The sequence below is a fragment of the Dermacentor silvarum genome, chromosome 2 (genome assembly GCF_013339745.2).
Source record: "Dermacentor silvarum isolate Dsil-2018 chromosome 2, BIME_Dsil_1.4, whole genome shotgun sequence".
NCBI classification, from domain to species: Eukaryota; Metazoa; Arthropoda; class Arachnida; order Ixodida; family Ixodidae; genus Dermacentor; species Dermacentor silvarum.
In genome coordinates, this window is record NC_051155.1 from 6,286,140 (window position 1) to 6,313,888 (window position 27,749).

The 27,749-nt window shown below is 47.2% G+C and overlaps 1 protein-coding gene across 2 annotated transcripts in view; it reads right to left on the reverse strand.

Annotated features, from left to right (window-relative positions):
- The window catches only part of LOC119441294 (ATP-binding cassette sub-family C member 4-like), a 450,511-nt gene that overhangs the window by 238,185 nt on the left and 184,577 nt on the right, over nucleotides 1–27,749 (reverse strand). For both annotated transcript variants that reach the window (XM_037705919.2, XM_049661127.1), the window contains 5 exons: nucleotides 19,122–19,238; nucleotides 18,957–19,046; nucleotides 14,371–14,562; nucleotides 13,582–13,676; nucleotides 3,367–3,453 (listed from right to left, as the gene is read on the reverse strand). In XM_037705919.2, the coding sequence (XP_037561847.1) occupies nucleotides 3,367–3,453; nucleotides 13,582–13,676; nucleotides 14,371–14,562; nucleotides 18,957–19,046; nucleotides 19,122–19,238 (581 nt within the window). The remainder of the gene's footprint in view (nucleotides 1–3,366; nucleotides 3,454–13,581; nucleotides 13,677–14,370; nucleotides 14,563–18,956; nucleotides 19,047–19,121; nucleotides 19,239–27,749) is intronic.

Sequence of the window (27,749 nt, forward strand, 5' to 3'; positions counted from 1 at the left end):
CGAAAGCTGTCTGAGGAACGACGGCACGACGATGACAGCATGACAAAGAATGCATGACGACGATTGCATGAGGACGGTGCCATAATCACGATTGAAAGGCGACATCATTATTACGCTGAATGGTGAAGAAGACGTCGATGGAATGACGGAGAAGGAATGACATAGATTTACCGACGATGGCGATATGACGACGGCGGCATTACCACGAATCTGAAATAATAACCATGGTATAACAACGACGGCATGAGGATCGACTACCAGTGGATAACAACGATGGCCTGACTGTATCGCGAAAGCTGTCTGAGGAACGACGGCACGACGATGACAGCATGACAAAGAATGCATGACGACGATTGCATGAGGACGGTGCCATAATCACGACTGAAAGGCGACATCATTATTACGCTGAATGGTCAAGAAGACGTCGATGGAATGATGCAGAACGAATGACATAGATTTACCGACGATGGTGATATGACGACGGCGGCATTACCACGAATCTGAAATAATAACCATGGTATAACAACGACGGCATGAGGATCGACGACCAGTGGATAACAACGATGGCCTGACTGTATCGCGAAAGCTGTCTGAGAAACGACGGCACGACGATGACAGCATCACAAAGAATACATGACGACGATTGCATGAGGACGGTGCCATAATCACGATTGAAATACGATATCATTATTACGCTGAATGGCGTCGATGGAATGACAAAGGTGGCATGACGAAGGCGGTTTGAGAACAAATGAATGTAGACGACATTGCGAAGGCGATGGCATGACAATGGTATAAGGACAATGGAATTACAACGATGACGTGACGACGGCTGTATGACAACGAGCGTGTGGCGGCGATGGCGTGACGACGACGGCACGACGAGAGTCCGATGACTGCTGTCACGATGCCACGACCGCAAAATGTCTACGAAGATAGATAGATAGATAGATAGATAGATAGATAGATAGATAGATAGATAGATAGATAGATAGATAGATAGATAGTCGACCCATCTAAAAGTACGTCCACACTAGCGACAAAAACGCGCGCGACACGCCGCGCGCGGCGAGCGGTGCTGTCCCGCGCGGCAAGATTCACGAAAAGCGGCAGCAACGCGCGGCAAACGCGCGAATGGGTGCGAGACACATTTTTTCGCGGCAGCCGCAAAACGATCACCAATAAGAAAACGAGCCGCGCTGTTGTAGCGCCACCTGTCGCATAAGCAAAGAATCATAATCTATGGGCTCAGAGATTGAACAGTGACACGAACGCCGTAAAATCTCAGAGGCCATTTCCAGTCAAGGGGGCTGTTTTTGTTCAAGCCTTCCCACACCGCCACCGAGACGTCGACGAAGAATTCGCCTCTCAATGGAGGCGTTTTAGAAACCGTTCGCGGATATGCGTGCCTCTATGACAAATCGAACTTCGATTTTAAGGACAAGGAGCTGCGTGCCAACCGCTGGCACATGCGGGAAAGTAGAGTGTGCGCCTGGCTCTCAGTGTACCGCCATATAGGGCGCACCCAAAGATTTCTCGTCCGTTTTCTGGCACGTCGACATCGCACAAGTAAAGAACAAATAAGTATTATAGTGTTCACAGTCACCAGTACCTCCTCGTCCGTATCCGACATGGCTGAGCGTGGCCGGCAGTGGCGCAAAGAAACACAGACACTTCCAATGGAACACGAAATCGGCAGAACGGAGAGCGCGTTGTCACGAGAAGTATCGAATGGAACGAGAAAACGCGGCACTCCACGAGCTGTTGCCGCGTGCCGCAAAACGCGAGTGTGGACTTGCCCGCGCGAGTCTGCCGCGCAGGCGCTTGCCGCGTGCGGCGTGTCGCGCGCGTTTTTGTCGCTAGTGTGGACGTACCTTAACGATGACTGTAACGCATTACCGTCGACAGTCATGCTTAGCATTACCGTCACAACTTAATGTCACCGTCGAAACGAGTGATGCATGAGGCGTGTATTGCAGCGGGACTCCTCTTTCGCACTTACCTAAGAACACTCGGAGCCACCTAGCGCCGCCACCGCGAAGCCTGAGGTGGCATCTTAAATGCAGGGCGCATAGTTACATGCGAACGCTGAGAAACGGGTAATGCGTCTTCCGTCTCTGATGATTTAATGGCATCCCCTTTGAAACGGGGCGGTAACAAACAGTCACCCAGCCTGCTTGATTTAATCAGGTATGCTACACAAGAGTTTCATCTGGCATTTTTGTATACACCTCCTGAATCTTTTTTTTCCCTTCAAAATCTACCTGATACCGCTAAGAGTTTCGGTCGCAACAATATCTTTCCTGTTTTTTTTTCACCAATACTCTAAACGTATCTTGTTTATCTCCACTGCTGATCGGTTGACGCTTCCGTCCACTTCAAACCTTCAAAGGTGTACGTTACCTACGGTTCTCACTGGGTGAATCCCTTCGCATTCCATTAGGATGGGCTGAGTGACCTCAGGATTTTCGCTGCAGCATACACATCCCTCACCTAGTTTCAAACATTTGCTCCGGTATGTTTTGGTCCTTAGGAAACCGGCTCGAGCCTCAAATAACAACGCCCTTTGCCTTATTATACAGATTTTCCCATTTAATCTTTTTCTTCGCATTCTTTTGTATCTCCATGGTTGTTTCCATTCTTTGCATCCAATTCACTGTCTTTCTGGTCACTTGTCACGCTGCGCCATCCAGTGGCGTTGTCGAGAAATGCGCGCCTGGCCTTCGAGACGAGGAGCGTGGCGCTCTGGTGTCTACGAACGCTGGGAGTCATTTCCTCGTTTGCCTCACACGCATACCGAGTAACCGGTGAGACGTTCGTTGAGGAGTGGCACATACCCAGTGCATTCATGGCAAAGCTCGCTAAAAAGCGTTCGTGGAAGGCGTCCTTTGAAAGGCGGCACCTACCCAGTGCATTTGTGGCACAGCCTGCAGAGACTGCTGCCTTTGAGGAACTCTGTGAGGTTGCTTCTATTCCGCTGAGCGTCGGAGAAATTTGAGGGACTTTTTCCGTCATTGTAGAACGGCACATTCCGAGTTGCGCATGTGTAGTTACACAAGTTTTCGTCAAATACTTTCATTAAGGACCGGCACGCACCTACTGGCACATACCCAGAGACGCAAGTTGGCATCACAGAGGTTCACTTGAGAACGGGTGGCAGTGCTCCACGTGGGCGTCAAAGAATTTCTTCGAACAGCATCTACACACAAACACACACACACACACACACACACACACACACACACACACACACACACACACACACGCACACACACGCACACACACAGACAGACAGACAGATCGATAGATTAAAAGCAAGAACATCGCTCACAGTAGTGGTAAGCGACAAGAAGTGATGGCACTCACACTTCGAAGAGATGCTTTGCGACGGCAGTGTCCACGGCACTCAAAGGATCATCCAGCAGATAGATGTCCGCGTCGTAGTAGAGTGCCCTAGAGAATGAAAATGGGTATTAACTGACAGCTAACGATATAGTACCGACTCTGTAATGCCACACCATTTTGAGCAGAAGCCGCCTTATCTTTCACCAGCCCGTCTTTTTTACCGCGACATCCACCTATAGTAATATTTGGGCTGAATCTTATTTCCTTTCAATTATTCACCAGCCGAAAGCAAAATCATCGTACTTTCACGGAGAAGCAGGGCGTTCCCTGGCGATAAATATGACCACCTGACATCAACGAAAGAAGTAAATGTACAAACATAAGTAAACTACGAGAGAGTGCAGTGGTAGCGCTGAAGTGTGCTATCTTCATTTTTAAATGAACCACACGACACGAACAGAGAGAATGTAGCAGTATACAGATGCGCAATTGCACGACAATGTTATGCAGCTTCTACGCAATATTATTGCTTGCTGAACATCTGCTCGTCAATAGCACACGCTCATGCATGCGAAGAAACACCTACCGACGATTTTGGCGGACCATGTCCTGCAGGCAAGCTTCTCGCTGCTTTCGTTGCTATTTTTCTCGCCTACTATATACTACTTCCTTGCTCTCACTATCATCATCATCAGCCTATATTTACGTCCACTGCAGGACGAAGGCATGCGATCTCCAATTACCCCTGTCTTGCGCTAGCTGATTCCAACTTGCGCCTGCAAATTCCCTAACTTCATCACCCCACCTAGTTTTCTGCCGTCCTCGACTGCGCTTCCCTCGTATCCCTTCTGTAACTCTAATGGTCCACCGGTTGTCCACCCTACCCATTACATGGCCTGTCCAGTTCCATTTTTTTTTCTTAATGTCAATTAGAATATCGAATATCCCCGTTTGCTCGGCGACCCACGCCGCTGTATTCCTGTCTCTTAATGTTAAGCCTAACATTTTTCTTTCCATCTCTCTTTGTGCGGCCCTTAACTTGTTCTCGAGCCTCTTTGTTAACCTCCAAGTTTCTGTCCCATATGTTAGCACCGGTAGAATGCAATGATTGTACACTTTTCTTTTCAACGACAGTGGTAAGCTCCGAGTCAGGATTTGCTAATGCCTGCCGTATGCACTCCAGTCCAATTTTATTCTTCTATAAATTGCTTTCTCATGATCAGGGTCCCCTGTGAGTAATTGACCTAGAGAAACGTACTCCTTTACAGACTCTAGAGGCGAACTGGCGATCATGAATTATTGTTCCCTTGCCAGGCTATTTAACATAATGTTTATCTTCTGCATATTATTCTTCAACCCCAGTCTAACATTTTCTTGGTTAAGGTCCTCAATGATTAGCTGTAATTCGTCTCCATTGTTGCTGAATAGGACAATGTCATCTGCAAACCTAAGGTTGCTGAGATATTCGCCGTTGATCCTCACTCCTAAGCCTTCCCAGTTTAAGAGCTTCAATACTTCTAAACAGGCAGTGAATAGCAATGAAGAGATTGTGTCTCCTTGCCTGACCCCTTTCTTGATAGGTAACTTTCTACTTTTCTTGTGGAGAGCCACGGTAGCTGTGGAATCTTTGTAGATATTTGCCATATTTACGTATGCCTCCTGTGCTCCTTGATTACGCAATGTATCTATGACTTCTGGTATCTCTACTAAATCAAATGCCCTTTCATAATCTAAGAAAGCCATATAGAGAGGTTGATGCTTTTCCGCAGATTTCTCGATTACCTGATTGATGACATGGATATGATCCATCGTAGAATGACCCTTCCTGAAGCCAGCCTGTTCTCTTGGTTGGCTGAAGTCAAGTGTTGTCCCGATTCTATTGGAAGTTACCTTGATGAATATTTTATACAATACTGAAAGCAAGCAAATGGGTCTATAATTTTTCAATTCTTTAACGGCTTCCTTCTTATGGATTAGTATAACATTGGTATTCTTCTGGTACACTTGAATTCATGAGGATTTCGTATAAAGGCCGGCAAGTTTTTCAATCATATCTCCTCCATCTTTGGTCAAATCGACTGTTATTTCATCTTCTCCAGCAGCTTTTCCTCTGGTCATGTCTTGCAAGGCCATTCTAACTTCATCGCTAGTTATAGAAGGAGGCTCTGTATCCTGTTCATCACTACTTCGAATGAAAGTAGCTTGGCTGCTCTGGGGATGTACAGGTCAGTATAGAATTCTTCCGCTGCTTTTACTACGTCATCGAAATTGCTGATGATATTACCCCGCTTATCTTTCAGTGCACACATTTTGCCTTGTCCTATGCCGAGTTTTCTTCTCACTGGTTTCATGCTGCATCCATATTTTACTGCTTCCTCGGTCTTTTCCACCGTAGAATTTCGGATATCCCTTACGTGTTGATCAGTTTCGACAGTTCAGCGAATTCAATCTGATCTCTCGAGTTTGACACTTTCATGCTTTGCCGTTTTTTGATTAGGTCCTTTGTTACTTGGGAGAGCTTACCTACTGGTTGCCTTGGTGCCTTACCTGCCACTTCAATTGCTGCTTCTGAGATTAGCCTAGTTACGGGTTCATTCATTACCTCTATATTGTCTTCATCTTCCTGTTCTAAATCTGCATATTTGTTTGCGAGCACCAGCCTGAATTCGTCTGCTTTTACCCTTACTGCGTCTCGGTTGGCCTGTTTCTTCTTCACTAATTTTATTCTTTCTCTCTTCAAATTGAGTGAAATCCTAGTCCTGACTAATCTATGGTCACTGCACTTTACCCTCCTTAACACTTCTACATCCTGCACTATACTGGGATCGGCCGAGAGTATGAAGTCTATTTCATTCCTTGTTTCTCCATTAGGGCTTTTCCAGGTCCACTTCCTGTTGCTGCGCTTCCTGAAGAAGGTATTCATTATTCGAAGCCTATTCCTTTCCGCGAATTCTACCAACATCTCTCCTCTAGTGTTCCTAGAACCGATGCCGTAGTTGCCAATTGCTTGCTCACCAACCTTCTTTTTCCCAACTTTTGCATTGAAGTCGCCCATGACTACAGTATACTGAGTTTGCGCCTTTCTCATTGCTAGTTCAACATCTTCATAAAACTGTTCTATTTCTTCATCATCGTGACTAGAGGGGGCATAGGCTTGTACTACCTTCATTTTGTACCTCCTATTCAGCTTTATTACGACGATTGCTACCCTTTCATTAATGCTGTAGAATTCATCAATGTTGCCCGCTACGTTGTTATGCACTAGAAATCCTACCCCGGATTCTTTCTTATCTGGAAGACCTCTGTAGCAGAGGACGTGGCCGTTAGTCAGCACTGTGCAAGCCTCACCAGTTCTTCTAACCTCACTAAGGCCAATAATATCCCAGGAAATGCCTGATAATTCTTCAAATAGTCCTGCTAAGCTAGCCTCACTCGAGAGGGTGCGCGTGTTGAAAGTTGCCAGGTTCAGTTTCCATTGGCGGCCTGAATTGGTCTGCTTTTACCCTTACTGCCTCTAGGTTGGCCTGTTTCCTCTTGACTAATTCCACTCTCTCTCTCTTCAAATTGAGAGACATCCTAGACCTCACTAACCTATGGTCACTGCACTTAACCTTACCTAACACTTCTACATCCTGCACTATGCTTGGATCGGCAGAGAGTATGAAATCTATTTCATTCCTTGTTTCTCCATTAGGGCTTTTCCAGGTCCACTTCCTGTTGCTGTGCTTCCTGAAGAAGGTATTCATTATTCGGAGCCTATTCCTTTCCGCGAATTCTACTAACATCTCTCCTCTTGCATTCCTAGAATCGATGCCGTAGTTGCCAATTGCTTGCTCACCAACCTGCTTTTTTCCCACTTTTGCATTGAAGTCGCCCATGACTAAAGTATACTGAGTTTGCACCTTTCTCAATGCGAGTTCAACATCTTCATAAAACTGTTCTATTTCTTCATCATCGTGGCTGGAGGTTGGGACGTAGGCTTGTACTACCTTCATTCTATACCGCCTATTCAGATTTATTACGACGACTGCTACCCTCTCATTAGTGCTGTAGAATTCATTAATGTTGCCCGCTATGTCTTTATGGACTAGAAATCCTACACCGAATTCTGTCTTATCTGGAAGACCTCTGTAGCAGAGGACGTGGCCGTTAGTCAGCACTGCATAAGCTCTCACTATAACTCTGCAGTATTCACCGAGAATCGCGTAGCACCAATACAAAATACAGGAATTGTGGAATGTGTGTTGATAACAAGGATAACTTCAAATTTGCTGAAGGCGATCGTTTGAGACCCGACAATAGAGCAGCGGACAGGACCACAATGTGAAGGCGGCGTACCATGGCACTGGGCTAAGAAATGAACGGTAATATTGATATTGGTCGAAAGAAGTACATACAACGCTGTCAAAGCAAGGTCAGTGGAAGAGAAAAGCAACTCGTCTTAAACAGCGCCGATTTAGTGAGAGTATACTCATCAGTCTTCCAGGTGAAGTTTACTTAAGAATGACAGGCACGTTTACAATGGAGTAAATGTTTTTTCTGGGCTATTGTTATATCTCGCCAGTTACGTTGTTGGCTGCGCCATCTACGTAACTACGCCATCTACGTAAGCCCTTTATTGGCTCTCTCTCTGGAAGAGGGGTGCAAACCAATAAACTTACAATTAGGTTTAAAAAAAAACAGGAAATGATCTTCAGATGACATTCTAGTTTTGTAGGCATCTCGCTTAGGCACCGTCCAGCGTTACCACCGTAGTGTTTTATGTATGTATGTATGTATGTATGTATGTATATCTATATATATATATATATATATATATATATATATATATATATATATATTGTGAGCCGTCGACCGATTGATGCCTTTATTTCCGAGCAGCCGCCCGAAGCAGAGACGAAGCACCGCGCGAGACAAAAGATGATGATGAGTCGTATGTACAGATGACGACGACCATATGCCCAACATGCGCTCACACTAAGTCCCCCCCCCCCCCCCTTCAGAAAAGCGGTCAGCAAGACCGCAAGCTAGAAAGGGTAGGTACGGCGAATGAAGGCTTTCAGGCGAGATACGTGAACGATTTCCGTCGTGCGGCGGCGGCGGTCAGTAGCTGAGCTGACAGGAGTGACGCGGTAGTTAACGGCCGAAGTTCTTTGCAAAACGGTGTAGGGGGCGAGATAAATGTGGAGAAACTTTTCACAGAGGCCCGGTGCGCGAACAGGTGTCCACAAAAGAACTTTGTCGCCTGGGCGGAACGAAGCAACGCAACGCGTCGCATCATAGCAAATTTTCCTTTTGTCCTGAATGGTAGCGGTGTTGGCGCGGGCAATTTCACGGCAGCGGGCGATGCGAGCAGCAAATTCTTCAGGAAGAGACGCGCATGGAGCAGCAGGTACTGAAAGGAGTGTAGTGTCCAAGACGAAAGACGGCGCACGATCGTGCACAAGGAAGAAGGGGCTGTAATTGGTTGTACGTTGCACGGCAGTATTATACGCAAACGTCACGAAAGGTAGGATGGTGTCCCAGTTGGTGTGATCGGGTCGAACATACATTGACATCATGTCGGACAAAGTTCGATGAAAACGCTCTGTAAGACCATTTGTTTGCGGATGGTACGCTGATGTGGTCTTATGGGTGGTGTCAGAGGCCTGGAGGACTTCACGAAGGACGTGCGATAGCAACGTCTTGCCACGGTCACTCAGGAGGACACGAGCTGCGCCGTGGCGCAAAACGATACCGTGCACGAAAAACTCGGCGACTTCGGAGGCAGTACCAGAGCGAAGAGCCGCTGTCTCAGCGTACCGCGTTAGATGATCCACTGCGGTAACGATCCAGCGTTGACCAGCGGGCGTGAGTGGGAGGGGTCCGTACAAGTCTATGCCCACAATTTCGAAGGGGGTGGACGGGCATGGTAGAGGCTGAGAGGACCGGCTGGAAGAGATGTCGAGCGCTTTCTGTGTTGGCATGACGCGCAGGAGCCAACATATTTGGTGACTGAGGTGGAAAGGCCCGGCCAGAAACAACGCGTTTTGATGCGGTCTTAGGTCTTATGAAAGCCCAAGTGGCCAGCCGTCGCGTCGTCGTGAAATGCTTCCAATACTTCGAGTCAAAGTGAGCGAGTTATTACTGGCACCCACGGTTACCGGAAAGGATGGTAGATTGATCAAAATAACGCTCCCCCTTGAGGTTTAAAATGTGAAAGTTGTCGTCTTAAGCGACTGTTGGGGGGTCGTGCCAAGCCAGTAAGTCGGTCGATCAGCGTACGGCAGTATGGGTCAGTACGTTGCAGTGAGAGGAGGTCAGTAGACGGGAGAAAGTCAACTGAGGCAACTGACTGTCCCGGGCTACTGGGCGTGTGCTGAGACGTGTGGCTAGATGGTGACGTACAGACCGAAGGTGAAGCATGGCCGTTTGGGGATGGCGGGAAGCGCGACAAAGCATCGGCATCTTGATGTTGTTTGCCGGACCTATACGTGACAGTGAAGACATATTCCTGCAAGCGCAGTACCCAACGGCTGAGGCGTCCAGACAAGTTTTTCAGGGACGACAACCAACAAAGAGCATGATGGTCGGTCACAACTGTGAAATGGCGGCCGTAGAGATAGGGTCGAAATTTTTGTATTGATAACACGATGGCGAGGCCTTCCTGTTCTGTAATCGTGTAGTTGCGCTCAGAAAGAGAAAGAGCACGACTTGCAAAAGCCACGACTTGCTCTTCAGACTTCTGATTCCGCTGCAGCAGGACAGCGCCAATTCCATGCCCGCTGGCATCAGTGTGTAGAATAGTAGGGGCGGTTGCATCGAAATGACGGAGCGCGGGCCCTGGCGTGAGAAGTCGTTTGAGGGTCTGGAAGGCGGCTTCACAGTCGTCCGACCGCACAAAGGACGTGCTCGAAGTAAGATGTTTATGTAGAGGAGCAGCGATGGTGGCGAAGTCACGAACAAAGCGGCGGAAGTGGGACGCCAGTCCTAGAAAGCTGCGGAGTTCTTTAAGTGTGGTTGGTGGCGGAAATTGCAGCACTGCAGCGATTTTATCGGGATCAGGCTGGATGCCATGCTTACTGACGACGTGGCCCAATACTTTATTGCTTCGGCTTGCAAAGCGACACTTTTTAGTATTGAGTTGGAGACCAGCCTTTGCTAAACACGTGAGAACTTGGTCTAGAGGTTGTAGGTGCTGGGAGAAACTCGACGAAAAGATGACAATGTCGTCCAAGTAACAAAAACAGGTCTTCCATTTTAAGCCACAGAGTACTGTATCTATCATGCGTTCAAACGTAGCTGGTGCATTGCACAGTCCAAAAGGCATCACGTTAAATTCGAAAAGTCGATCAGGTGTAGCAAACGCAGTCTTTTCTTTATCTGGCTCATGCATTGGAATCTGCCAATATCCGGAGCGCAAGTCAAGGCTTGAGAAGCACTCGGCACCTTGTAAGGTATCCAAAGCATCGCCGATACGAGGCATTGGATAAACATCCTTACGGGTAATTTTGTTTAGCGCCCTATAATCGATGCAAAGGCGCACAGAACCATCCTTTTTTTTAACAAGCACAACAGGAGAAGACCAAGGGCTTGCTGAAGGCCTTATGATGTTGCGTGTCAGCATGTCGTTCACTTGTTCTTCTATAACTTTCCGCTCCGAAGGTGACACACGGTACGGGCGACGGCGAATGATGCGAGAGCCGTCTGTTTCAATGCGATGAGTAGTTACAGCTGTCTGACCCAGGCCTGCGAAGAAACGTCAAAACAAGGTTCATGCTTCATTAAAATGGCGAGGAGTGCATTGGTCTGGGCCAGATTGAGATCTGCACTCAAGGTGGCCTTAATAGCACTAGTGTGGCCTGCTGCGGGCGTACAATGCGCGGAAGACGTGGCAGGCGAAACACTGACGACACATACCGGCGCAGCGTCGGCGAGCTTGGCGACAGTAGACCCTTTCGGCAGTAGTAGTGGCTCAGGAGTCGTATTAAAGGCTGTGAGGCTGGCATAGCCACTCGAGAACCGGACCAAGCAAGAAGCGATCGCGAGTCCTCGATAAATGCAGTGCTGAGAAGGTACAACCAATGCGTCTCCGTCGACAATGTCTGATGACTCAACGGTAAGAATACGTTCTGCGTCCGGTGGGACAACAAAATCCGCTGCTGCAATGACGTTGGGACACAGGGAATCGAAAACGGGATAAGTTTCTGTGTCGCTGATGTGAATCCTTGGGTCGCTGCACGAAATTAATACAGAAGCAGCGGACAGGAAGTTCCATCCTAATACCATCTGATGAGCGCACGTCGAAAGCACCGCAAGTTGCACATGATGACGAATACCGTCTATCAGAACGCGAGCTGTGCACTGTCCGGTAGAAAGATGGGAACGTCATTGGCACCACACAGGACCGGACCGACATACGGCGTTTGCACTTTTCGCAGACGGAAGCACAGTTCACGATGTATAACAGAAATAGCGGCTCCAGTATCTACAAGGGCGTCGACAGAAACACCCTCCACACAAACGGAGAGCAAGTTGGCGGGGCGAGCAGGAGGAATGAGGACAGTCTGACACGAAGCAGTTTCTCCTCCAAAAACTGCAGCCTCTAGTTTTCCAAACGGGTGTCCACAACATGGGAAGCAGCACGCAAGGGCGATGAGGAACGGCGGTAAGGTGAAGGAGAGCGACGCCGGGGCGAGCGGGATGCTCGAGCCATATCCTGGGAAGGTGAAGGAGAGCGACCAGAAGAGGTTGTGTACAGTCCGGGAACGTAGGAATCCAACCCTGGTGTCCTGTCTCACTCAAAGGTGGCGTAGCCTCGCCTTTCACCTGGGTGACGCCCGGGAACGTAGGAGTCAAACCTAGGAGCGCTGTCCCGCTCAAAGGTAGCATAGCCCCGCCTTTCATCCTGCTGACACCGACGGCAGTACCGAGAAATGTGGCCGCGAATACCGCAGTAGGAACAAACCGGGCGCGACGACCGCCACGGAGAGTAGTACGGCTGTGCAGGAGTATTCGCTGCCAGGGAAGCTAGGGGGTCGCGGTAACCTTCGGCAGGTGGAGACTGAACGGACGAAGGAGGCCGGGAGGCAATTTCGGCATAACTTAGACGACATGGTCCAGTAGACTTGTCCATTTGGGCGTTTGTCATCGACGCCAGTTCGTCCTTGATGATGTCACGCAGTCCATAAGGAGCGGGGCGAATGGTCGCAAGCGTCGCAGGTCCCGAAAGATGTCCGTGAAGTCCCTGATGAGCGTGCGTATCAGGGCTCGCAACTCAGCATCACCGTTGAGACGAGGGTCGCAAGAGGCGCGTAGCAGGCGAATAGACTGGAGCGTGTCTAGACGTTGGCATGCTGTGATAATATCACCAACGCAGTTTGGGCTCTGCATGACGAGAGAATTAAAGGCGACTGTGTTGATGCCCTTCAGTATGTGGCGAACGCGGTCAGCTTCCGCCATGTCACTCTGTGCGCGGCGGCAGAGAGCGAGGACGTCCTCAATGTAGGATGTATAGGACTCGTCCTGGTCTCGTACGCGCGTTGCCAGCCTCTGTTTCGCGATTTCGGAGCGTCCAGACGACATGCCGAATATCTGGCGAAATTGCTGGGTGAATGATGGCCAATCCGAAAAGTCACTTTCGTGGCTAAAAAGCCACGTCTTCGCAACTTCGGTTAGGTAAAAAGAGACATACCGCAACTTGTGCGTGTGGTCCCAATGGTTGACGTCACTGGCTCTGTTGTAGTGATCGAGCCAATCTTCCACGTCATCGCCGCGGAGGCCTGCAAAGACGGGAGGATCGCGGTGTTTGGTGTTCACCGTCCAGGTAGGCCCAGCTGGCTGAGCAGTGGTGGTAGCAGCAATGGTGGGTGGGTTGGTTTCTGCCATCACCGTGGTAGGCGAGAGCAAACGACGACCGGACCGGAGCTCCAGGGGAATCGGGAAAGTAAGAGGACGTGGGAATCGGAAGCACACTCCACCACTTGTGAGACATGGACCGATGCGATGCCTTTATTTCCGAGCAGCCACCCGAAGCAGAGACGAAGCACCGTGCGAGTCAAAAGATGACGATGATTCGTATGTACAGATGACGACGACGATATGCCCAAAATGCGCTCACAATATATATATATATATATATATATATATATATATATATATATATATATAGCGACTTCCATTGTCATAAAGGAGTGGCGCCTATGCGCTAATGCACGAATTATTGCGAACAGTTTCCGACATGCGGAAGACAATTACCTGGCAAGGTTGACCCTGGCTTTCTGGCCTCCACTAAGAGAGACCCCTCTGTCGCCCACAAGGGTCCGATCCCCATAGGGCAGCAATGTTAGGTCCTGTAAACAATGCACGAGGCGTGAGACATGCGGACAACACCACTGGCACAGCGCTTCGTTGCTTTCTCCTGCCGACCTAGCCTTGCCCCTTTTCACAATGTTCTGCGCCGGTAAGCTACGCAGCCTCGCACTTAATACTGACAAAGCTTAGTCAAGACGCAATGAAGACTTACTGCATCCACAAGCACCTCCTTTTATAGTTATCTAGATGCTTATACCACTTGCGCGATATCACTTATTCGTGACAGTGTCCCCTACTCGTTACGGGGTAACGCTTCCTTCCAAAACAAAGAGGTCACAAGTAGATGGAGTCTTGAGGCGATCAAAAGTGGCGAACAAGGAAAGCCTATCAGTGAACGCGTCGATAGGGAAGCTTGTCTTGGGTCTCACAAAATTAAGTATCCATTCAAAACGGTGGCTCCTAGTTGAGGTTTCCCTTGCTTGTTCGCTGTTGCTCAAATGTTTTTAACGCTAATTTGCATCGCCAGTGCACTTCTTAATAAAGTGCCGTGGAGGTGAGGAGGAATCTACCGTTGAAGGCATTTAATTGCTACCTGGTCATCAGTGTTATTCCTCCTGTAGTATGGCTGGCACTGGAAAAAAGGCTTTCTACCACACGATTTCAAACACCAGCCTATATAAACAGGAACAGGAACGCGCCCACACAAGAAGGTGCAACGCACATGCATCGTACCCTTTCCATGGCGGCGGCGTATATGACTTTCCGGTAACGTTCCCGATCGTAGGCGCTGTCGAAGACCACGTTGTTCCTAAGGCTGCCCGTGAACATCCATGGCTCTTGCGAAGCGTAAGCTATGCGGCCAAGCGCTTTGGCACTGCCCGCTGACAGCCGCAGCTCGCCCAAGATGGTCATCAGCAGCGAGGTCTGCGTTCCAAGACAAGGCAACACAATTCTGCCGAGTAAGTACACACAAATGGTGCTTCTAGGAGAAGAATCCTGATAATAGTAGTGAGGCGTGAAGATTGCTACTTCACCTCGTTTTACGGCTTTGATAACAAAACTTTCTTGTGTTTATACGTAGCACTTCTAAAATTACAATAGCACAAGCTCGCCCGGCTTTTTCCACGAGCGCGTGAAAGGCCGGACCCGTGTCGCAGAAAATCCGGCCTCGGAGTCGGCGTAAGCGCAGGCGTCCGTGGCGGAGAAAATCACCCTTGATCACCCCGACCACGCCGGCCCTCCCCATGGCGCAGAGGCGTTAGTGAACTAATTGAATTTCTCAAAGTAAATTAAGTCAGAAATATCGTAAAGTACGACTTAACCACAACCTACAGGCATGATAGTGCCGGATTGTAATTTGAAGATACGACAGAACATAGTGCTGTTATGCGGAAACTCGAACACAAGCCCCCTTTTCCAGCATTTCTACCACTCGTACAGCAGGGCGGCACGGTTCTCCCCTTGCAAATATACCATCCAGATGGCGCTCGCCTCCTCGGCATCCACATGCGGAGGCAAAGTCGAGCGAAGTTGGAAAAAAAAGAAAGCTGCGGTTGCCGGGAAGCCTGACATGCATTCGGGCCGGGATCTTTGAATGCTATCGCGTTTCACTCTAAAAGGCGAAGCTTAAGCATCCTCCAAATTTTTGTTACCCTACTTAGCACAACATCTCCAAGCAGCTAAAGCGAAAGTTTGGCAATGTTTCATTATTGTTAGCGAAAATGACTTTTTTTTTCGAAAAACATTTTTTTTCACGGAGTGCTGATGTTTTGTTGCCGTCTGTGCGGAAAGAGAATGAGCTGCAATGTCCATGGTGTAATCTCGCTTTTGTGCTTGTCGAATTGTTCGCGTCGCGATTTCGACATGTCTACAGCTACCCGAGAGGTTTGCTCAATGTGTTAAAAAAAGTCTATAGAAAGCGTGTATTTTAAGGCGTTTCTGTTTTTAAACTTCCTCAGAGCATTCGCAACGGAAGTGACGTTCAATGAACACATGTTGCAGGCACTTCTGCAAGAGTTGTCTCAGTTTCCCTAGCAGACGGTGTTGTAGAACTTTTACAGAACGGCAACGGCCCCTTTATTGCTTGAAGGCGGGTGAGCGTCCATTCAACTTTGCCTCCTGAATAATTCTACAGGCTGACCTGACTACGTACAAACTTAAGCAATAACGCGAAATTTGACATACATTTTCTTTTACGTTCTTTTTTCTTAAGAGACAACGCAAAATAAAGAAAATAGTTCATCATAAATCTAAGACGAAAATATACCACATGAAAGAATGTAACCTCAGAACATGTTATTGAAAAAAGAATTGGCCGCATATCTGCTTGCTTCGCTGCAAATGGCATCGAAAGACGATAGTCTTCTGCCGCCCCTGATACGTAATACCCTCTCTTCTCCCCCTCCCTCCCCTTACGCTCTTCCCCTTCCCTCTCACTCTTCCCATGATGGATGCAATGAAGGTTTTGCTGAATTCAATTCAAATTTCCCGAGTTCACCCTGCTTTCGCGCACCTGTTGGAACCTTTATTACTGTTGGCTTAAAGCCGGCTACAGAGCCACGGCTTCAGTCGGCTTGTCTTTAACGCGTAGCGTCTCTTAGACACCATTTCTAACGCGTTGATGTTTTTCATTTGCAGCGTTTCATTTTTTTTATTTATTTCTGTCTCTCTCTTTCTCTCTATCTGTGTTTCTCTTTCTTTAGATGTCTCTCTTTCTCGCTCTCAGTTTCTCTTTCTCTCGTCCATAGCAAGTTCTGTTACAATCGTTAATACAACACCATCATATGGTTCCCATAAATGCATATTCTACAAGCGTGGGTCTATAGCCTAGTGGTTATGACGCTCGCCTTCGGACCGTGGCTATTCGGGTTCGAGTCCCATCTCGCCAAGAAAGCTTATTTTATTTATTACTCTAGCTCTATGTCTGTCTTTCTTTCTTTCTCTCTGCACCCCCTTCTCCTCATGCTTGGTTTTGGCCGGGCGGTTGAATCGACTGACAGACAGACAGTTTTGCGCGTTTATGTAGCCCAAGAAAACCTATCGTCTTTAAAAATCGGTGCAGAGCAGCGCTGCCTGATTTCCTGAATGTACGCATTGAAAGCCCTCTCGAAGGAAAGCTTCTCTGCAACGGCACACGTTGTTAATGCGTTACGTTAATTCGCGAGGTGAACGTGTTAGGTAAACACGGTGTTGTATATTCATCCAGATTGACGCCAAAAAAAATGTCTTCCCAAATGTCCTGAAAGTTTCCGTAGGCCACTTACTTTATACTTTCTACAGCCAAAATGTGCTCGTCAAAGGATCGAAATACGAACTCATTTAGGGTGGGAGTCACTGAAACACGCCACAGCTAAAGCGGCAGCACGGCCCAGCAAAGCGTTTTCGGTAAATTGAGGCTCCACCAACGCTTCCTAGAGGCTTATTCTAGATTCGTATTTATTGACTTGGTCATCGACGTATGGTCAGACTTACGGCTGGCACTCAAGACTTGCATGCACTGTGCCCCTGAATACAACCAACCCAAAGTGACAGAGTCATTAAAATCCACGATCGGTACGAGTACTTTAATTAGTTCTTCTCTAAAGCATACCTACACGTGTAAACGTGAGGTCTAGGCAACATTCCACACATCTGCGCTACTTTTCATGGCTTTCTATATTTAAATCTGGCATCTGTAATAGCCACTGAGGTTGCACACGACCATCGATGATGTGTGCTAGCTGCCAGAGGTAATGTTTCACAGCTGCCGCTGCTGCAGGGGTTAGTTGCCTAGACCTTAGGTATATGTAAATATTCTATATACGAGTCGCTGGATCACTGCGATACGCAAAATAGCTTGCATAGGTTTGCGCAACGAGCAATGTACTCAGCATGTGCACTCACTACATCAGTTCCGAGTTGTGGATGCTGCGGCTGTGAGTTCTGACGGTGACGGGTGTTTGCAGCACCAATATGATGTAGGAAACATGAAATCTTATTATTTTTATTGCGGTGTGCTATCCACAGCCCTGTATCTATAATAAAATTTAGCTGCATCGTGTATTAGGCTGTATCTATTACACTACACATATATTTACCAATTTTAGAAGCTACGCTAAAAGTACCAAATGAGTACCTTCTGTCACGGTTATAACCAGAGGGACACAAGGGTTTCAGTAATTTTGCGTAAACGTCTCTTCTACGGCTATCTGATCACCGAAATATCTAGCTCATATCGTTATCAACATCATCATCAGCCTATATTTTATGTCCACTGCAGGACGAAGGCCTCTCCCTGCGATCTCCAATTACCCCTGTCTTGCGCTAGCTGATTTCAACTTGCGCCTGCAAATTCCCTAAGTTCATTCCTCCGCCTAGTTATCTGCCGTCCTCGACTCTTAGTACCCATTCTGTAACTCTAATTGTCCACCGGTTATCCAACCATTACATGGCCTGCCCAGCAGCATTTTTTTCTCTTAATCGCAATTAGAATATCGGCTATCCCCGTTTGCTCTCTGATCCACACCACTCTTTTCCCGTCTCTTAAAGTTAGGCCTAACATTGTTCGTTACATCGCTCTTTCTGCAGTCCTTAACTTGTTCTCGAGCTTCTTTGTTAACCTCCAAGTTTCTGCCCCATATGTTAGCACCGGTAGAATGCAATGATTGTACACTTTTTTTTTTCATCGACAGTGGTAAGCTCCCAGTCAGTATTTGGCAGTGCCTGCTGTAAGCACTAGCTCCAACCGAATTTTATTCTTCTGTAAATTTCCTTCTCATGATCAAGGTGCCCTGTGAGTAATTCACCTAAATAAAGGCACTCCTTTACAGGCTCTAGAGGCTGACTGGCGATCCCGAAATCTTGTTTCCTTACCAGGCTATTTAACATTATATATTTGTCTTCTGCATAATAATAATCTTCAAGCCCACTCTCACACTTTCTCAGTTAAGGTCCTCATTCATTTTCGTCCCTATTGTTGCTGAACAGGACAATGTCATCTGCAAACCGAACGTTGCTGAGACATTCGCCGTTGATCCTCACTCCTAAGTCTTCCCACTGTGAGAGCTTGAATATTTCTTCTAAGCATGCCGTGCGGAGATTGTGTCTCCTTGCCTGACCCCTTTCTTGATAGGTATCTTTACTTTTCTGGTGGAGAACCAATGTGGCTGTGGAATCTTTGTAGATACTTCCCAAGATATTCACGTATGCCTTGATTACGCTCATATATAGTCATAACTTGAGGTTGTCTCGAATATCGCAGAGACAGGTGTGTTCGGTGGCTCTGCCCCTCGGTCAGACGGGGAAGTGGAGACCGAGCGTCTCTCTACTGTCGTGCTCACCTTGCCGCAGCCCACTGGGCCAATGACGACCAGCAGCTCACCGGGCTTCACAGTGGCTGTAATATTCTGCAGGGTTGGTTCAGAAGACTCCTGCAGTGCCCGGAAAACAAAGGCAATTCTAGCGGTGCACTACAGAATGCCGCCCATTCGCGTATGTGGACGAACCTTTGTCCAGGACGCCGTAGCATTCTGCAGCTCCACGCGGCAGTTATGAATCTTGGGGCGTAGCTTGGAGCCGTTCAATGCACCGGTCTGTTCTTGCTCTTCTAACAGAAGAAACTTCTGCGGAAGTGTTTGGAATAGAGCACATTTTCACATTGAGGGAGAATGATAAGCACATACAGGGATTGAGAAATATAGATTTATTTTTGCTGTTCCCCGAATGTAAGGTTATTAACATTTGTTGATGGTTAGTAACGACACTAAGTGACGTTTATGATAAGTTAAGATATGGTTGTGCTTCAGTTGAGGGATATTTTTGCAGCGAAGCTGTTAAGGGCTCACTCTTCGATGGTTGCGTCCGGCAATAAAAAAAAAACTCTCATTGGCCGTATGCTGTATGTGCGAGTGAAAGCGCGCGCGCGCGAGGGACGCGTGCTTTCACGGGGAGCGAATGCACGGCGGAGAGCAAACGCGAATTCCCTGTGGTAGGGGAGCTGTGGGCGAGGAGGGCATCGAGGCACCCTAAACTGTGCGTGTGCGTGCCCGCTCTCCCATTGCGGACGCTGCGCCGTGCTCTCTATTCTGCAGCAGAAATAAGCGTCATTTTCTTCAATAAAATCACTACTACTACTCTCCCACTGCGGCGCATTGGCGCAGTCCTGCCGGCCTCTGCCGCCTGTGCCGCTGACTCTCTCTGGGCTCTCGCCCGCCTCTCCCCTAACAGTGTCGCCAACTGCGTTTAGCCGTTCCGTCACGTAGCCAGCGTTTCGACAGCGGTTTTGTGCGGTCACACAAACAACGCGCACAACTGTTGTCGAAGATAGCGCCAACCTTTCCCTTTCCCTCAAGAACCACTTATCATCATCATCGGCGACGTTTTGCCCGCGTTCGCACCGTACGCGCGCGGCGTTGGTTGCATGTTTATGAAGAACGTGCCAACCTTTGCCCTACACCCTATGGTGGTGCGCCGTATAGCGACCCATGGTCCCTGTGGTCACTAAATAAATGAAAACCACCGAATCTTAATACCTCTCATTCGTTAATAGTTCAAATAACCAATTACACCATCACATCTTAATAGTCATAATTGGAAATGCATAATTCCCACCATAGTACAGCTTCGCTACACTTCCATCTCCACCCCAATGGAAGGGCTGACAGTTTCTTTTTTTTATAGTTTCTTGATACGAACCACAAACCACAAATTACGGCTGGCTTAAAAAAACATTGTAGACTTATCTCATTTAAGCTTGCGGCTCGGCTAACCGAAGGCGAGATACTTCAAGCATTGGCTCCCTAACTTCTTGAAAACAAACCCGGATAGAAGAAGAAGTAGTTTATTGATGTGAAAAAGTAGAGAGGTCGGCCGGAATATGGAGCATCTGGCCTGCTACTCTACGTAAGGGAAGGGGAGGAGGGGAAGAAAGAGGGTCACAATGGGGGATGATAATGGGAGGAAGTAGGTGAAAGGACACATTGCACAGATGATTATCACAAGCGTGAGTCCAGGCCCGTGTCGCCTAAGAAGCGTGAAAAAGCACGCATTGCCTCTGTTGTCTGACAACTCTGTGGCCCTGCGCCTAGCAAGAGGTCCTCCGACAGTGGTCTATTATATAAATGCCTCAAGGTGGCTGCCAGTGTGAGTCTTTCGCGTGCATACTCAGGGCACACCACGGATAGATTCTAGCGGCACTTGAGCGACACTCACAAAACACCGAAATATCCGTGAACAGCCATATTGTTAATGATACAACCAAAATTGCAAACCAGTTCAGTCACTATTTTCACTCGGTACTCACTCAGGGACATCATACTGACACGAATAATCGTTCTCTTCCTACCATATCTGCCGATTTCATAACTGCCAAAGGTGTCCTTTCTCTGTTACTTAATTTTAAGACTAAATCTTCTGATGGTCCAGATGGCATACCAAACGCATTCCGGCAACGTTACGCCGAATTTATTGCACCCATCTTTTTCATCTTTCGTTTCATGATTCAATTCTTCCCGTTGATAGGCGTACGGCGCGCGTTATTCCGGTATTCAAGAAAGGTGATCGCCTGAATGTTGAAAACTGCTGGCCTATATCATTAACTTCCGGCCCCTGCAAACTTCCAGAGCACATCATTACGCATTACAATAAAGAAAATTAAATAATGGGGTTTTACGTGCCAAAACCACGATCTGATCATGAGGCACGCCGTAGTTTGGGACTCCGGAAATTTCGACCACCTAGAGTTCTTTAACGTGCACCTAAATACACGGGTGTTTTTGCATTTCGCCCCCATCTAAATGCGACCGCCGTGGCCATTACGCATTATATGATGTCCTTTCAAGAAGAAAGCAATATTTGACTCCCTTCCAGCATTGCTTTAGGAAAGGCCTCTCGACTACCAGCCAACTTGTCACCACTATTCATGACTTCGCAATAGCACTTGATAAGGGCGACCACATAGACGCTATCATCTTATATTTTAGAAAAGCCTTCGGCTGTGTCTGCCACGGTAAACTACTCATGACACTTTCTAACATTGGCCTACCCATTAACTGAATTAATTGGATTCGATCTTACCTCATCAACCGGAAACAGTTAGTACAGGTCGAGAGCTGCAGCTCTGACGTTCTACCTGTAACCTCAGGAGTTCCCATTGATGACGATAAGAAACAAGGCAGGTCCCTGGCCCTGCCTTGTTTCTTATCGTCATCAATGACATGATTTCATCAGTTCACACCTCCGCCAAAAATTTAAAACTTTGTGCAGACGAGTACATCTTTTATAAGCCAATTAAAACTGAATAGTGCCAAAAATGCTTGCAGAACAACCTGACTTTTCTTTCCGATTGGTGCAACACCTGATCGATGGAGTTAAACATTGACAAATCCGTCTTTATGCGAATCGCAAACAGAATTAGCCCTTTTACAACTAGGTATACCTTAAATAATAATCCCCTGATCGAAGTCAGTAAATTTAAATACTTGGGGGTCAAGATTACAAATATAACCCGCCGTGTTTGCTCAGTGGTTGCTCAGTGTTGGGCTGCTGAGCACGAGGTCGCGGGATCGAACCCCGGGCGAAATGCGAAAACACCCGTGTATTTAGGTGCGCGTTAAAGAACCCCAGGTGGTCCAAATTTCCGGAGTCCCCCACTACGGTGTGCCTCATAATCAGAACTGGTTTTGGCACGTAAAACCTCATACTTTAATTTAATTTACCAGATTACAAATCGACTATCATGGGGTAGCCATATTGACGATGTTTGTTCCTCGCATTCTAGAAAACTAGGATTTCTTTGACATAAACTAAAAAAACGCGGTATCTCAGATCAAACTTCTTGCATATAATACTTTCATTCGACCCTGTCTAGAGTATGCACGCGTGGCCTGGGACCCGTATATTAAAAAGGATGTTTATAAACTAGAAATGATCCAAAGGAGAGCAGTAAGATTAATGTATAACGTCTATCACACTCTTGATTATCCTGCATCACTGACGGTTACTAACAACATTCCACTCTTCAAACAGCGCAGAGCTATCGCCAGGCTCAAGTTTCTTTTCCTACTCCGAAATCAGCACTGAATAAATAAAAAATAATATCAATCCGTACCTTTCTCCCTCTTCGTCCCGGCAGACCAGACATTGTCTCAATCATGATCGAACACCATACTTTGCACGTACTATCCTTTTCAAAAACTCGTTTTTTTTTTCGCGAACCATTAGCGAACGGAATGCTCTGCCTTCAAATGTTTTTCCAGAACCTGCATCTTTTCGTGTAAACTACATTGTTGGTATTACCATACTACATAATGACAACTCACTATCTAAGTTGTGCTTGTGTGCATAAAACTGTTTATTGTGTTTAAACTGATTGTGTATAAACAGTTGATGCGTTTGTTTTACCCATGTGTACATAACACCGTTGATACAGAGTTGTGCAATTTTTTTCTACACATGTATATTTAATCATCTTTGTTAGCGTGTGCTTGTCTTTCAGTAACCATGTTTATTATAACATGTTGCATAACTTGCTCTTTTCTTTCATTATGTTCCCTTTTTTTGCCCCTCCTGCTTGGTCTTTGGGCAGCAATATGTGCTAAATATATATATATATATATATATATATATATATATATATATATATATATATATATTGTCACAGGAACTTGTGTTGCGGAGTAAAAGTTCCTTTTGTGAGCAAAAATAACGTATTTCCACATATCGTACATAACCTTTAACTTTTAAGCAACGCAGCCAAGAATGCACCTGGGCATAGCTTTCAGCGTCATTTGCCTGGAATTCTTGTGCAAGAGCCTTCCTCGCGCTTGCAGTTTTACGCGCTTGTTTGGTTACCGTGAGCGCGTTTTGACCGATTTCGTATTTAACGCTTGATGCGAGTACCATCTTGAAATAGCGCGCAGCGGGACGGCACAACAGAAAGGAAGACGAACGCTGGCGCCAGTGTTCGTCTTCCTTTCTGTTGTGCCGTCCCGTTGCGCGCTATTTCAAGATGGTTCTCGTGTCAAAATACCAACTAGCCCAACATTCAACTCTTTTAAAACATTTGATGTGTACCATGAACTTAGGTGTTCCACCTCTAATACCGAAACTTTAAATTTCATGGACTGGCTTTTATATCGTAGAGCAACATGAGAAATAAGAACCATCTTTAAATGCAGCGCAACGGGCAGCACAACAGAGAGGAAGAGAAGTCGTGTGAAACGCTCCTCAAAAAAATGAAGCGCCGTTCTTGCAAGAATGCCGCGGAAACCGTGCTGGGCTCTCAGAAGCCGGAAGTTGTTCCGCACATGCACAAGGTCACACATTGCCTGAAAAAAGTGGCTACTCGGTTTAACGTGCCGATGGTTTTTTTCAGCCCCCAAAAAGCTTGAGCCGTCGCATCACTTGTACAGACAAAAATGTGGGCTGTAAAAAGAACCATGAAAAGCGTCCTGTTAAGTCTGCCAACAATGTCGTGTACGAGATCCCCCTATCCTGCGGTAAACTATACATAGGCCAGACGGGGCAATGCATCAATGACTGACTCAGGGAGCACGCAAGAAATCTAGCTAATAAAGAGAAAACGCATCTCGCTGACCATTGTAGTAGCTGTCCCACTTGCAAAACCCCTTTTCCATAGCGTGAAAATCGCCAGAGCAAGCAGAAAACCGCTCGTGAAACGGTAGAGACTTTCTTTATCAGGAAAGCAGGTCAAGAGTGTGTAAGCGATACATCGATTACACTATACAATGCAGAAATGAAATTCCTTTCGCGCCTGGTGTAATCACTTCCTATTTTTTGATGGTTTCCATATAGGTTGTAACGGTGCGCCTGCGCAGCTTGTGGACATATATACCTGTGGGTCTGGCTTCAATAAATCATTTTTTTAGTTAGCGCCTGTGTTCGTCTTCCTCTCTGTTGTGCTGTCCCGTTGCGCTGCATTTCAAGATGGTTCTTATGTGAAAATACCAACTAGCCCAAAATTCAACTCTTTTAAAAGATTAGAAACTACCGATACAGCTTTCTGTTGCCCAATACGTGCACATAAAATTGATTTTCCGAACGTGAAAGAAGCCCGAGAATACACGCAAAACTGCTGCACGACTGGTCGCTCGAGGCACTTTGCGTGTATTCGCGGGCATTATACACGCTCGGAAAAATACTTTTATGTAGTACTTATTGGGCAACAGAAAGCTGTATCGGTAGTTTCTCATGTTGCTCTACGATTTTCTCATTGAAACTTTTCACGGAAGTGTAATAATTGTGAAGTTGATTGATTAATTAGTTATACGGAATGCAAAAAAAAACGTCTGAGTATCTCCAAGCGACGCGAAACATGATTACGTTGGTTCTGTCCAGCTACGCAGCATTTGCATTTATTTAAAGTTTGGTCCCAGTTAACTAAAACAGCCTGTATTTGTTGACAGAAGAGAGTCATTGTTATGCGCACCCAATTTCTTGTGAAAACCTCTCGGGCACAAACGGCCTGGTGCAAAACAATGGTTTTGCCGTCGAGATGGCATTTTCGTCCCGCAAAAAATTAAATTAAATTATGGGGTTTTACGGGCAAAAACCACGATCTGATTATGAGGACGCCGTAGTGGGGGACTCCGCAATAATTTCGACCACCTGGGGTTCTTTAACGTGCACCTAAATCCAAGTACACGGGTGCGTTCGCATTTCGCCCCCATCGAAATGCGGCCGCCGTGGCCGGGATTAGATCCTGCGACCTTGTGCTCAGCAGTCCTACACCATAGCCACCGAGCAACCACGGCGGGTCTTTGGTCGCGCAAGACAGTCACTGGCTGGCAGGCCACATAACTGTCCGCACAAAAACCTTCAGCAGATGGAGGTTTCAGCGCATGACGGTTTCTCGAAGGAAACAAAACTCCGCAAACTCCAAAGGCAACTGCCGACTGCGGAGAGAGCCCCATGCTCTCTACGTTGAAGGCGGCAGTGGCGCCATGTCGCGGAGGCGCGCCGAAGCACAATCCACCGACATAGCCGGCGTCATCTCAATGCATGGCGCCGGTCAACGAGTGAGCCCACTACCCATTCTAGCTCACTTTAGCCGAGCTAGAGTGACCTAGAATATGGGAGAGTGTCCAAAGCGCCGGCTCCGGCGAGCGCCTTTTTCTGTGAACTGCCGCGCCGCGCCGCTGCTGCTACGGACTCGTTAAAACCCCTATATATAGACCTTTTCACAAACCGACGTTTGAGCAGCGCCATTGGCCGACACGAGCGACGTCTAGCGTCGCCGCCATTTTGGACTGTGCGCCTTGCGAGAGCTGGCCGGCCGCAATTCGGTTGTGTGATCTTCGCCGCGCATTATTTCGATTGTTTTCTTCCGCTTCGCTTGTCTTGAGCCACTTGACTTGTAACATGTTTCACGTGCTCGCGTGAGCGCTCAGTGTAGTGTGCCATGGCAACAGCAAGCCCAGCCAGTGGATGTGGTGTTTCTTCGTCGGTAGCGGCGGCAGCGGCCAGCCGCGTCTGCTTCGTCGAGACCTGGCGTGCTAATCAGCGGTATATTTCATTGTTATTGCTGGGCACATGTGACCGTATCGTCGATTGAATCTGATCACCATTACGTTTCACGATTGAGGGTTGCCTCATTTAGTGAAAGCAGGCGCGCACGTAGCTGTCGGGCAATGCTTATAAACCAGGCGCCGGCAGCCCGACGACGCGTGTCAGTGGTTGGTAGATATGCGGTGGTTACTCCATACGCTTCCGACGCAACTGAACAGCTCAATCATGCAAAATTTATTGGATCTGGTGCGGTGCAGGGTGTTTATAACCAAATGTCAAAGCATAAAGCGTGGCGATCGAGCAGCGCGGTACCTGCAGCGAACCAACGCGCGGCAGTGATCACAGATGCCAGCGCGACTGATACAGCCCAGGTGCTAGATTTTTATTTATTTATTTATTTATTTATTTATTTATTTATTTATTTATTTATTTATTTATTTATTTATTTATTTATTTATTTATACATACTGTCAATCCCAATAGGGATTATAACAGGACTTGTTATAAAGATATATTTGTTTACATATATTTTACGTTTGTTTACCTGGGATGGCTTTTCTTTCGAATGTCTGAATTTGGAACAAGGTTCGCTCACGGTGAACCTTAACGTAGATCGTGCGCGAAGTTTGTATTGAAGATATCGCGTACGGCAAGAATTGTTCGTGTGCGCTAACTCTGAAGCGAAATAAGCCAATAATATTGCAGCGTTAGTGCCATCTCTGCTCTTTCTCTTGTTTCCCTTACACCGTCTCACTGTGCTATGTTCCTAATAAAGTAATGTCGAGTCTTAGCAATTGTCGAATAAATACATATGCATATGACTGTAAACCACTACTGACCGTGAGTGAAAAGCGCTTAGTGGTCAGCGAATCAGTCTCTGCACGCGCGTAAGTATTTCACTTGATCGACTGTGCGATTTTTTTTGCGTTACTGTTATTCTTGCAAGCATAATGCTCTTGTCCGCGTACCCATGCGAATACCGTTTTTTTACGTTCTTACTTGCGCGGGCTCATTTAGCGCATTTCTACGCCACGCACATTTAGCGCATTACGGTTCCCGAACTCTAACACTGGCGCTAGGCCGCACTGATGAGGTTGACACGTTCGTTTTTGCATTCTCTTGCTGCCCAAGCACATAGACAACGCTCAAAGATGGGTGAGCTCGATGCAGCACCACACTGTTGAAGTTAATTACCTTTATGGGCAGGGCGGCGTAGGGTGCGTTTGAACGCAGAGACAATGTTTTGGTGGGCACAGGGTCTGCATACATCTTCCATAGGACACGATTTTTCCAGATCGTTGCGAAGTGTATTTATTACCGACTAGTTCTCTCGCAGAGTGCTCCAATTTGTCTTATACCGGTCTCACACGGCCACTTTTGATAGCGATCGAGACCGATCTGGATCGGAATGTTCGACCGCGATTGGCTCCCTTCCGCAGATTGAGCAAAGAATCCAATCGCGACCAAGAAATTCGACCCATATTGGGCTAGATCACGATCAAAAGTGCACCGTGTGACGCCCGTATTAGGCACTGGAATGAAGTCGTGTTTGAAAGAATGACAAATGTAGCCTCTGTCAGTACATACGAGAAGATATTGCATCGAAG